Source organism: Balaenoptera borealis (assembly GCF_965194805.1).
Source record: "Balaenoptera borealis genome assembly, chromosome: 14".
Classification (NCBI taxonomy): Eukaryota; Metazoa; Chordata; class Mammalia; order Artiodactyla; family Balaenopteridae; genus Balaenoptera; species Balaenoptera borealis.
The window spans coordinates 59,361,655-59,374,330 of NC_138875.1; the positions used below are offsets into that span (position 1 = coordinate 59,361,655).

At 44.1% G+C, this 12,676-nt stretch overlaps 1 protein-coding gene and 1 long non-coding RNA gene across 2 annotated transcripts in view; one reads left to right on the forward strand and one right to left on the reverse strand.

The window, feature by feature from the left end:
- Window positions 1-6,092, forward strand: part of LOC309610602 — a 33,046-nt gene extending 26,954 nt beyond the window's left edge. The window contains exons 2-3 of the long non-coding RNA XR_014234075.1: window positions 4,285-4,339; window positions 5,743-6,092. This is a non-coding gene — a long non-coding RNA (uncharacterized lncRNA). The remainder of the gene's footprint in view (window positions 1-4,284; window positions 4,340-5,742) is intronic.
- LAMA1 (laminin subunit alpha 1) overlaps window positions 1-12,676 on the reverse strand; it is a 152,606-nt gene that overhangs the window by 48,450 nt on the left and 91,480 nt on the right. The window contains exons 29-36 of the mRNA XM_082353446.1: window positions 11,981-12,118; window positions 10,014-10,135; window positions 7,660-7,746; window positions 7,162-7,355; window positions 6,100-6,242; window positions 3,983-4,072; window positions 2,321-2,432; window positions 716-878 (exon numbers count right to left, since the gene is read on the reverse strand). Of these exons, the coding sequence (XP_082209572.1) occupies window positions 716-878; window positions 2,321-2,432; window positions 3,983-4,072; window positions 6,100-6,242; window positions 7,162-7,355; window positions 7,660-7,746; window positions 10,014-10,135; window positions 11,981-12,118 (1,049 nt within the window). The remainder of the gene's footprint in view (window positions 1-715; window positions 879-2,320; window positions 2,433-3,982; window positions 4,073-6,099; window positions 6,243-7,161; window positions 7,356-7,659; window positions 7,747-10,013; window positions 10,136-11,980; window positions 12,119-12,676) is intronic.

Genomic DNA, 12,676 nt, shown 5'->3' on the forward strand with positions numbered 1-12,676 from the left:
TAATAATGTGAAATACAGAAAAAGATTCTTATCTAAGTTGTCCATTACAACATCCTTTAAAATAGCAAAATATATTAAAAATAGTTTAAACATCTCACTATAGAGACTGGAGTTTTGATGGAGTATTATGTGACTAAACCAGTACTTAAGACATTTATCACAACCCGGCAGAGAGACAGCTTTGCTATTACATCAAGTAATTACTGTGTGAAAATACTAAGAAAAAAGCCTGAAAGCAAATTACAAGCTCCTAGTGACCATGTCTAACAATTCTTTGTGATCTGTCATTTCACATCATGGGTTTTGATGACAGTGTGCGTAACTGAGCTAAATTAATCTGGCATGATGTCAATCTGTCCTAGAGTTCACAGCTTCAGTGGTAGCCACTGCCTGTGTCTGCTTCCATGAGAGTTTACAGCATTATACTTAATCTTCAATAAAGACAGTATCATGAGGTCCTTTTTGTCCACACTAAGTAGAAATGCTGTTTCAGGGTCACAGAGAAAAACCGAACCTATGACGTAATAGCAAAGATAGAAATTCTGCTGATCACACTTTTCTCTTGTGGAGGGGCCAGCACCCAGCTCTTCCCCTATGACCTTCTGCCCCACTGAGAGCTTTCTTTCCTTCTCCTCCTCCACTTGCCTCCTTCCCCCTCAGCTTTCAAGTTCCTACCTCTAATTGGTTGTGTCATGAATGGTATTCAGGCACTTACTTGAGTTCAAGGGTGGCATTTTGGTGCAACTGCAGGAAATTCCTTTTCTGAATGATTTCCAGCAATGAAGTAATGTTCTTTTGCATATTCTGAAGAGTAGAACTGGGTAACTGGACATCTTCATCCAAGGTCTGATTCAGAGTTGCTGCCCTTTCAATGATTTCTATGGAGAAAATTTATCAATCATTGAATAAGTCTCTCAAAAATGGACAGTACTAAAATGGAAAAACTTAGAACCTTCTCCAGTAAGGCCTGCTCTGCTCACCTAAACTGGGTTGAACCTCTAGCCGGGTCAGGTCAGCCCATATATCCCAATGCACTCTGGACATCCTCTGTCAAAACACTCATGGACTTGGGATTACTGGTTTATTTCATGTCTGCTTCCCCAGTACCCATAAACTCTGTAAGGGCAGGGGCTGTGGCTACCATGCCCACGGCAGCATTCCCTGCCCCTGGCATGAACATTTGCATGTAGAAGCACTCAGTAATATTTACTGCAGGAACAAACCACCAATACTTGATATTAAAAAACATGTCATTTGTTCTAATAATATCCTTACCTTTTGCCCTATAAAGTCTGATTCGTATTGGAGTCTATACTTTTTATGCCCTTACACCATAATCCAAAATGAAAAGCCAGAATTTCTGGTAGCCAAAAAACTGACAATAGCATTCTAAAAGCCAGATCAGATGGGACATCCCAGCTGAGTAGGGAGTAAATTACTCTGATATTACGACATACTTTGGGACCACGCTGAAGCTCCAAATCCCATCAACTCCTATTCTGGGCAGAGAGATGGTGTTGAGAGTTTAGCTAAGCTACTCTGTGGTATTGCTGCCTCTGTGTCCATTTCATTCAGCTAAGAGGCCTGCAGGGACCTTAAACTAACACTGGCCCCTCATGCAAGCATATGTCCTAGACGCAGCCGCAGAGGCAAAGCAAATGTAAGTTCTGGATATGACTTCCCCAATGGCCCTAGTGATCAACAGTCTTCCTGTCTCCCAGCACCTTCCCCTTACATGCCCCGTAGATAAGGTCCCCAGGGACTTACCAAAACCCTGCTCTTTGGCTTTGGATTGGCCAATCTGGCCTTAGCCCAGGAACCCCAAAGCACTCCACGCACAAACCCTAATAAAGGCCTGCGCTCCAGGTCCTGTCTCCCTCTCTCTGCCTGCACCCTGCCTTGACCACCTCATGTGGCCCCTTGAGGTGGGCTGGCTACTTCCTCAGGCTGGACCCCCCTGAGTAATCAACCGCTCTATCTCATATTCTCTCGTGGTCTGTTGTTGGACCTCGGCTCACCACTCGGCAAATGTGCTCTGTTTAACAAGTGTTCATTTGACAAATTCATAATGGATGGGGAGGCACCATATCTACTTGATACTAAGGACCGAAGGGTACGGCATAATGTGCAAAAGAAAAAAGGAAACACCCATTTTTTAAAAGATAAAACTCTCAATGAAAGACAACAATGTGGACACAGGGAAGGCTCCAGGTGTCCAGTCTAGGAGTCTAGCACATGGTTACTCATGTGCTGAGTGAAGCGAATAAGCTTTTCCTACCAAGGAAGCCAGACCCGCCAGACGAGGCTCCGAGGACACTACCTTGGATGTCTGCCTGCAGCTTCTCAGTAAACGTCAGGAGGTCGCGACTCTTGTCGAGGATTCTTTCGGTGGCCCTGGTCACGTGCTGGCTCCGTGTTAACACTCTGTCCAGCTGATGGAAAATGAAGGCCTCAGTTTAGTTTGACTTTGAATACAATGCGAACTTCGGCACTCCAGATGTTGTCTCTTTTAAGCAACAAAACATATTCTAGAACACAGAGTGAAGATGTACACCATCACCTACGCTAAGGTCAACAGTTGGGTTGGAAGTTGACTAGTTCGTTCATGAACTGATTTACTGCTCACTCTGTGTGAGAAAAGATGGTCTATTTTTTTAAAGGCAACCTAACTGGCCATGAAGCCACAGACTCCCCCAATGTCTCCATTGTGAAGACCTCATGTCCACTTTAGGACCCAAATATGCAGAACCTAGCAAGTAAAATCTTATTAATTTCTATTGACCGTGAGAACTTAGTCAAGGAGTTAAGACATAGAGTTAGGCAAACGGGCCTGCTTCTGCCAGGCTGGAGACCTGGTACTCAACACCCCCCCAGCCTCACCAGTAACCTGGAGTCATAATAACACTGCCTCACAGGACTTCATGATGATTAAGTGGGATGATGTCTGTTAGGCCGGCAGTCCAGGGGCTGAGGGCTACTCTCAGCTGTTATTTTTATTAGGAATGTTCTAATTTGTGAAAAGAAAGGTTTCATAAATTACAAACGTAATTTCCAGGAATGTAAGGGAACTCAGAATGGTTCTAAAAGTGTTTTCTAGTCAAAATCCAAAGAGAATCTTCTTTAATGGATAGAAAGAATTTATTTTCATCAGCTTATCACTTCCTACCAAATGTTTGCTTGCTGAGGTACTTTAAAGCCCACACATAAACCCTTAAACTCTTCCCAAATCATCATTAATTCTAAATTAACAGGAGCCAGGCTAATACATTTTAGGGTGCACGATTGTATACGTGTGCGGATGTTGAGAGACATAGACAAGATACATATATACATAGATACACTATCATACACATATCAACGTGCATACATGCATATCTATGTGTGTGTGTGCACACACACACACACACACACAAAATCCATGAGTGAAAATTATGAATTTAGCAATAGGCCTCCCTCACCATCTGCAAATGAGCAGATTCTTTTTTGGTCACTAGAAACCATTCATCTGGCATGGGCTAAACAGAATAAATAACCCCCTGCTGACATCAAAGTCCACAAATCAGAAGCACAGGGCTGAAGCCTGAGTGTTGCCGACACCACACAAGGAGCTGCGCTGGTGCTGGGGGCAGGGGTGGGGACCTCCGTTCTCACCATGTGCAGTGAATCCAGGACAGGGAAGAAGCCCCATCTTTTCATGCCGCCCACCCCTGGTTCACAGGAGGAAATGAGAGGTGATGGTGAAGTGGCAGCCCGACTCCTCCCTCAGCGGACAGGACAGCAGAAACTAAATCAGGAGCCTCTTCCCACTAAAGCACAGAAGCTGGCAGCATCAGAACCAATTTGAACACAAAGTAGCTGGAGCACAGCTCCTGGAAGGAAGAGGCTGCCCAGATCTGATCAGAACCTTCCAGGCAGCCCCCGGCAAGGGCTCACAAGGGCTGGGGTGGGTGGGAGGAGCGGGCCCTTTACGTGAAGAACTGACCTTCCTTTGCAGGTGTTCTGTTTGTTCTGAGATACCTTCAAGTTGAATCTTTGCCAGTTCTTTCTGTATATTTTCTTTTAATAAAGAGTCCTAAAAGAATGAAGAAAACAAATTATAACGCTTCAAAATAAATCTTCTGGTTCTTAACTAACAATCACCTGTTATTACCTTTTTTGTTCATAGAAAGAAATTCTCCTTTCCTTGAAATTGCATTAAAAAATAAAATGAATCACATTCACTTAAGTTTTGACTTCAGCAACATGGTTCCATACTGCCATCTTTCGCTTGTATTTCCTATGTAGATATGAATTTAAAGTCTGGTGGGTTATGCAGAACTGACACTGCTGCAATTCCTGGGTGAGTCTGGCCGAACTTCAACAGTAGAGTCACATAAATTTTAACTATAATTGCTAACACCTCAAAAAACGCTTACTAAGCTAAAATACAAAAGTATTGGGTTTCCCTGGTGGCGCAGTGGTTGAGAATCTGCCTGCCAATGCAGGGGACACAGGTTCGAGCGCTGGTCTGGGAAGATCCCACATGCCACGGAGCAGCTGGGCCCGTGAGCCACAACTACTGAGCCTGCGCGTCTGGAGCCTGTGCTCCGCAACAAGAGAGGCCGCGATAGTGAGAGGCCCGCGCACCGCGATGAAGAGCGGCCCCCGCTTGCCACAACTAGAGAAAGCCCTCGCACAGAAACGAAGACCCAACACAGCCATAAATAAATAAATAAATACTTTTAAAAAAATATGTGTTAAATGTTTAAAAAAAAAAAAAAGTATTAAGTAAAGAAAAGCCTTTATAATTACTAACAACTAGGTGCTTAATTTATGCCAACATTCTTCTAATTTCTTTACTTGTATGACTTTATTCAAACCTTATAACAACACTTGAAGGCGCTAGATTATTGTTTACGGTCAAGACAGTTATCAACTTGCCCAAGTCGCAGTGTAGGTCAACAGTGAAAACAAGAAAAAGTGAAGGGTTTACAACCTTAAACTCCTGAGAACTTTACATAAACATAAAAAGTCATTTAAGGGAATTAACAAGGTGGTTTAAATGAGGGAAAATCACTCAAAAAGAGTTAAAGTTGAAATCAAGTGTTTATCTCACGTGGTAAAAAGAAATACAGTTGTACTGCTGGAGCCCAAACTGACAGAGGTAGTACGTACTGACCGTGTCTATAGTGAGTGGAAAAAAAACTTAAACATTTCTTTCCTTCCCTTTTTTTCTTATCTTTCAAAACATTTCGTTCCATTTGAGGAAAAATAATATAGAAACATCTCTTAGAGTTTCCTAACCTTTCTTAACTGCAATATATCTAAAGAGAAAAGACTGGGATTAACAAGAGTGGATCACTGAAGAGGCTGGATTCCACTGTGTGCACGCATGCGTGCACACACACACACACACACAGGCATTACTGCATAACACAGTGAATTAAATATCTCAAATTCTCATGCATAGGCTTTAAGCCAAATTAAGAATCACATCTTTTCCCAATTAGAATGAAAAAATGCTGTGTAGTAAGTCAATTTCTTACCTTCCCACCTTCTTTTGGACCCAGATCAAAACACAGACTTTAACTAAACATAAAACTATGATTTACCCCCAGAGATTTTCATATAGTCTTCCAGGGAGGAGGAACTTTTGTGCCCTGCAATTCCAGTTAAGAATAATACACTGACAGAAAATAGTTCATCTTCATTCAGCACATTAAAGAAGATGCCATCCTGATTCCTTTTCTGTGTTTGTATTAGGTCAGCTGTTTTCAACCATCCAAAGACCTGTTATAAACAGGGGTGAGCGGACTTTGTCTTATTCCACAAGGCAGGAGAAAGAGGAGCACAGAGGAAGAATCTACAAGGAGGCATCTATGGATCAATTCTTGACCAATTAGAGCTGTCCCACAGTGAAACGAGTTATCATGTGGGTGGTGAAGTCCCCGGTCAGGTTCAGGGGAAGAAGGCCTGGCGCCTACCAGCGCTGGACACTGGGACTGAGGCTCCTGCACCGATGGGGAGCATGGACAGAGAAAATGACCCCTACTGTCCAGGCCGACTCTTCACCTCCCCATGACACATGTTTCTATCTATCTCTGTATTCCTAGTACCTACCCGGAGATATTTCGTTGTATTTTCCAGGTTTGACAAAATCCCATATGGGACAGGGATGATGCCGGAGTGGTTCACAGAGAGGATGGCCTCGCCCACATGGTCCATGTCCTTCAGCAGCACGCCTACACATTCATCGTCACAGGCTACAGGGCAGAGGAAGTTCCAGTTAAAGCAAAGTGGCCGGCACGTTTTCCCGTGCGTGCGCACGGCATCCTGTAATAACAACATCGACAGTGCTTCCGAGGACTCATCCCATCTCATCCTCGCGCCAACTGTGCCTCGGGAAGTAAGCAGGTCCCAGGCCCCTGTTCTCAGATGACGACGCCCAGACGCAGGTCACATTAGTGACTCCCCAGGGCCACACAGAAACGCTGCTCCAACCTTTACAGCACGTTTGCCCATCTTTGACTTGGACCAACGGCCATGAATTCCAAGTGCATGTCCTGTCAGGGCCTGGTCTGTGATTTCCTCAGATAGTTTGCAGACACCTTCAGCAAGTACAAACGAAGGGGAATGGAGAAAGTAACAGATGTGTCTTGCTAATGACAAACACACAAAGTAAAGCCAAAGAGCTCTGGACTGCCATGATCCTGACCTTGCTTCCTCCCTACCTTCCCCGCGAACCACTGAGGAGACATCCCAAGGTCACTACCTCATGTACTTGCTATTCAAATAAATCAGAACTGGCAAAAAAAAAATTCCATGACAGCCAAGAGCTGAGGCCATACGTGAAATTTGGTGACACAAATGACCAGCCACAAAGGTGTCCTCTCTGCTCTGACTGACCCTTGGCTCCACTAGAGGGAACATTAACCAGCTGAACTATGAAGCTGGCATTGCTGTGCTGCTCGTACTGCCGGAGAGATAAATGCTGTTATCCTAGAACCTTCTCCTCGGCTCCAAATGCACCTCACAAAGTTCAGTTCGGCAGATGCAAAGGAATCTATGATGAGTTAAAATAAAATAGAACTTTCTCTATCCTGCCGACGCCACTGGGCACCGTAGCGGGAAACCATCTGAGAGGAGACACCATCTTTCATCCTTGAGAAGAGTGATACCCACACACACAGTCGCTCTCCACCAGAATGTGCCTCGGTTCACAGTCCTCACAGCGGAGCCCCGTGGCCCCCGGCCTGCAGACGCACTGCCCGGACCCGCGGTCACAGTCACCGTGGACAGAGCCGCGCGGGCTGCAGTCACACCTCTGGCAGGTGCCGCCCGGCCTCTGAGGGTTCCCACGGTAGCCCGAGGAGCACCTACAGAAGGAGACACGCAGGACAGACAGGAGGGTCAACACCAGTGAGTAACCACACAGAGCAGCTTCCCAAGGACAGTAATCACTTCTGCCACGTGAAGTGCAGGGAACACAGGCCCACCCACCTCATTCTGCATTTTATTTCCTAAAAGGATGATGAGATGGTCACAAGGAAGTGCATCTACCTATCTTAATGCCCGGGGGGGTTCGTTTTGCATTATCAATCGCGCACATCCAAACTGCTAAGGGCTACCGATCACTTTCATAAATATGTCCTATGCGTATAAAAGGGGCAGGTGACATACCTTTCACAATATTGTCCTTCGTAGCCCAGAAAACAGGCATCACAGCGGAAATCGTGATCACCTTCCAAGACACAAGTGGGGCTAAAACTGGAAGAAAAGAATTTTTTTTGAATTTTCAGATACACAACTTCAAATCTTTCTTACGGTACCTATTCATTACTCTTAGGGTACATGATACTGTTCTAAAAAATAAGTGATTACACTGGACAACTGGACAAGTTTTTTAGAGCTTATACTCTTTTGGGCAAAAAAAAAGGAAAATAAACACGTAATCGATACAAGCGTTTGCATCTCTTGTATCTAGAAGATACTCACAGATGCCTGTCCAGTGACAACCATGTGAGTGCTGAGGGGATGCAGCCCGATTTACAGAAGACAACTAATTAGTCACCAAACAAGAAAGCTTCCCAGGTGAAAAGGGGCTTGTTCTGAGATGTACGTGAATTATCTGACTTATTAGATGAAAAGGTGGCTGGAGAGAGCCGCACGTGACTATGAGCAAACACGGGGAACAGCAGGGAGAAGGGAGCTGGACCAGTGCTGGGGATACACCTGACGGCAGTGAAGGGCAAGAGGGAAAAGCAGGGGAGAGAAGAGCAGAGTGAGGGCGGGCTCTGAGGATAACTGGACCTAAAGGTGGGCAGTCAGGCGATGGGCTACAGCAGCGAAAGGACAGAGCGCCCAAGACCGGATAATCCGCTCAGATGCGGATCCCCTCGCTCGCGGACTTCAACTTCTGGCGTGTTCCTTTTTCTCAATAACCTCTGCCTCCACATTTTAAATCACCAACTAGAGGGTCGGCTGGGTACCTGCAAACCACTAAAATAACAGCTGGGGTATCTGGCTGGTAAGAGAAGTTCCCAGCATGAGTTACAGGGTTGCTATGTGCCCTGCTTCACTTCTGACTTTTTTTCCTCCTTAAACACTAAAGGGACAGACTTCGGTGAAAACACAAAATATGTAGAAAACAAAGCATGTCTTTCGGGGCCTCTCAGACGCAGAGCACATATGGAATGTTCACACTCATACCGTCTCTCCCTAATAGTGTACTAATTTATTAGTGTGTGTGTGTGTAGGGGGTGTGTGCTGTGGGGATGGTGTGGACTTTCTGTAACTGAAGAAGTAAAATACACAAACAGTATAGAACTGTGCAAAGTAGAAGTGTAAAACACCCGTCCAGACATTTCTCTGGGCACGTACAGCCATGGAGCTGTGGATGTGGACATACATACGGATATGAATGTTTTCCGAAACGGCATCACATCATATGTTCACTTTCATAATTCCATTGGCCATTTCTCCAATTCTGTACATGCAGATAATGCCTTATTCTTTTCTCAGTGTTGGTACAATATTTCACTCTAGGTATGTACCACAATACACTCTAGGTATTTAATCAATCCCGTGTAGGTAGATATTTTAGTGCCCTCCTCCAATTTCTTGTGAGTACAAGCAACGCCCATCTTTACACACATATGCAAGTATTCATATAGCTTAGATTACATGAGTGAAATTGACGATTCAAACTTTATATACAGGCTTTATACAAAAAATAGCAGTAGCAATAAATTTTAGGATGCTTGATAGTTTACAGGAGAAGTTTACACAGTGCCTCTCATTAGGTATTTGCTGTCAAGTGACACTTACCTGGAGACAATAAATGATAGAAGATTAGAACAAATATTAAAAGGAAAACTTCATTTTACTATGCCAAAAGTTGGTATTTGATCTATACAGGTTCAATGCCTTGTCAAATATTCTAAGCAATAATGAAATGTTATTTATGAGTTACAATTTTCGTTGAAACCAAAGAGGACCCACGGATATTCCAATTCCCGCCTAAAATCTCTGGTTCTTTTATGTGTTCAGATAACTCTATACAAGCATCATGAGTATGAGGTAGAACCTGGCCCCAATTTCCTTACCATGCAGCATTTCTGCACTTCATCAGACATCAGCATGTATAAATTCTAACCCCATTCCCTTACATTAAACAGGAACTGAATTCTTCGTATCATTATTCATAAAATTAATAACAATTCATCTCTAGGCACACTGGTTCCATAGGTTGGAGGCTAAAATTAGTCTTCAAAAAAACAAAACCTGAAAGTCCTTTCTTTAATGGGTTCCATTCTAACACTCAAAACCAACACACAGATACTTTGCTTTTGAAAAGATTCTCTTCAAATGCTGGAAGAATGAACACTTTTTCTTAAAATTAGCCTTTCTCGACACATGCAGAGTATTCATTAAGACAGATCACGCGGAGACCCTGGAAAGTGAAGCTGAGAATGGAAGCAGCCCGCCTTCAGCAGTGGGTGGTGCAGGCGTGCCGGCGCACCTGTGAGGCTCACCTGGCAGGGAGGCCGTGAGGACAGGTGCAGAGAGAGCAGTCGCTGGCCGAGCCGGTCACCTTCCCGTAGTACCCGGGGGCACACACATCGCAGTGGTCTCCGGCGGTGTTATGGCTGCAGTTCTGGGGCCCCACGTTTCAAAAGGAGAGGAAAACAATGGGAAACTGTTAGAACTCATTCTCATCCGGCAATAGCCCAGCACTACCACGTTTCATATCAGTTGACATTTTTTTTATTCTCAAGGAAGGGTGAGCATTTTTCTTCCTATTTTTAAAATCCTGGACACATTGGCAGCTCTGTGGCCTTCATTCATTATAAGATTGCATTCATCCGACACAACCTAGAAATTACTGATACATTCTTCTTATAGAAAATATACCCAGTGCGGCCAGCTTTCAGAGCCTTAAAATATGGATCTAAAATGTATAGGGACCCAAACAGCGATGTGAAGCACACTGATCTGTGCATAGTCGGTGTTCCACGATCACACCGGGGAGTTGACAGGGCAGAAGTGAACGGATAGATGATTCAAGAAATCGACGGTGGGTTAAGTGGGCTGTGTTCTCTCCTGGGTAGAAATTGACAGGTCAGCCGCTGACCTGAGAACTTTGTTCTGGTAGGTCAGGAAAGGCAGGGGAATCATTTAATGTCCTAGGAGTACCTAATCTTGTCAGAGTGGTTAGCTGCACCAAGGAAAGATGCAGCATGAAAGAACCAATTAACTTCTCAAACTATCCGTGTGACCTTTGTCCCCGTGATTGGCCAAGGGACCTTCCTAGCTAATTACATCTCACCTGCAGTTGCCTGAAATCAATTCTCCTTAAATCCTTAAATGAGATTTTCTCATTTTCTGTATTAGGACTTTACTTCTGCCTGGAGCGTGAGCTGATTAGAATGAATAAATTTTTTAACAGTGTTGCAGCTATCTGTATCTTCATTAAGTCCATTTTACCTTGAATGACTGGAATAATTCTTTAATTCCAGATGTATAATGAAGTCAGCAAAGGTGAACACATATCTTTTTAACTGAGGAGAACCATGCAATGCTTCAGCTTCTAAATTCACCTGGGCACTGCTATGGTTTAACAGTTTTCCCAGTGGAGATTGCCTTTAAATTCCACATATGAAAGATGCTTCCAAACAGAAGAAGAAGATGGATCTGGTGTGGGAACCTTGGTTCCTGTGTTTAGGCCACAGCCAAGATCTCTAAGGCTTTGGTGTGTCTTTCTTGGTGGGGAGCTCATTTTCCTTCAGTGAGTTATTTTGCCTAAAGCACGTTAGTCTTGGCACAATTTAGACAAGGAACCAATGTTCCCACATGAGTTATCAGAAAGAATGAGGTTTCACGAGTAGGGAAAGAATATCGGGTTATTCTATGTTATCAATAAGGTCTCGTCGGCTTAAGGAAAATCCTGGATGCAAGAGTTTGTCCTCAGGAACACAAGACTTCTGTCTGGGTCACTTGGTCCTTGGCAGTGGTCAGAACTCTCCTTGTGTCCCTGACGGCCTAGGGGTAGGTGGCCAGGAAACACATGCACACTAAGACCTCCAGGACAACATGCACTTTTTAACAAATGCAAGGAGAGGGCATCACTTTACACAGAGAAACACATTTCCAACTTTGACATTAACTCATTTTGAAACCTCCAGATGACCCTTCAAATTCTATGACAGAAAGTTCTCATGTACTTTGGCTACAACCACCGGTACTGCAAGTAAAAACAAGAGACACTTGACGAATTCCCAAATTGATGTCCATAAACAGATTCAAGGAAGTAAAATTTATAAGAGAATTTCCACCAACAATATCAGACCACTTAGCTAGACCTTTCTGAAGGAAATATATGTGTATCTTACATTTAGCTAAATTTAAACTCTCTCTAAATCAAGAAGCTTGTATGACCTCGAACTGGAAATGTAGACGCTCAGGGCCTGCGTCAGGCAAGCACCCAAACAAACCAGCGTACCAGACACTTCCCCGTTTCAGGGTCACAGGTGTCACTGTGTTTGTTGCAATTGCAAGGTACACAGGGAGCCAGCAGAGGGCGCGGTCTCCTGCCATCACCTTCTGGAAGCTTCCCTCTGTGGTAACCAGGTGCGCAGTCCTGAGGGAATGCAAAAGCAAAGGAAATGAACAAGAAACCTGATTAACAAATGGGCAAAGGACTTGAATACACACTTCTCCAAAAAAGAAACACAAATGACTAAACAAGCACATGAAAAGATGCTCAGTAACACTAATCATCATGGAAATGCAAATCAAATACCAGCTCACACCCATTAGGATGGCTAGTATCAAAAAACCCCCCAAAAACCCCAAAACAAAAATCTCCCAGAAAATAACATGTTGGCAAGAGTATGGATAGACTGGAAGCCTTGTGCTTTGCTGGTGGGAATTAGAAAGGTGTGGCACTGTGGAGCAGTATAGTGGTTCATCAAAAAGTTAAAAACAGAGTTACCGCATGATCCAGCAATTCTACTTCTGGGTATAAACCCCAAGAACTGAAAGCAGGGTCTTGGAGAGATACTGGTACACCCATGTTTGTAGCAGCATTATTCACAATAGCCAAAGGTGACAGCAACCCAAGTGTCCGCGGATGAATGGATGGATAAACACAATGTGGTCCATCCATCCAATGGACTATTATTCAGCTTTAAGAAGG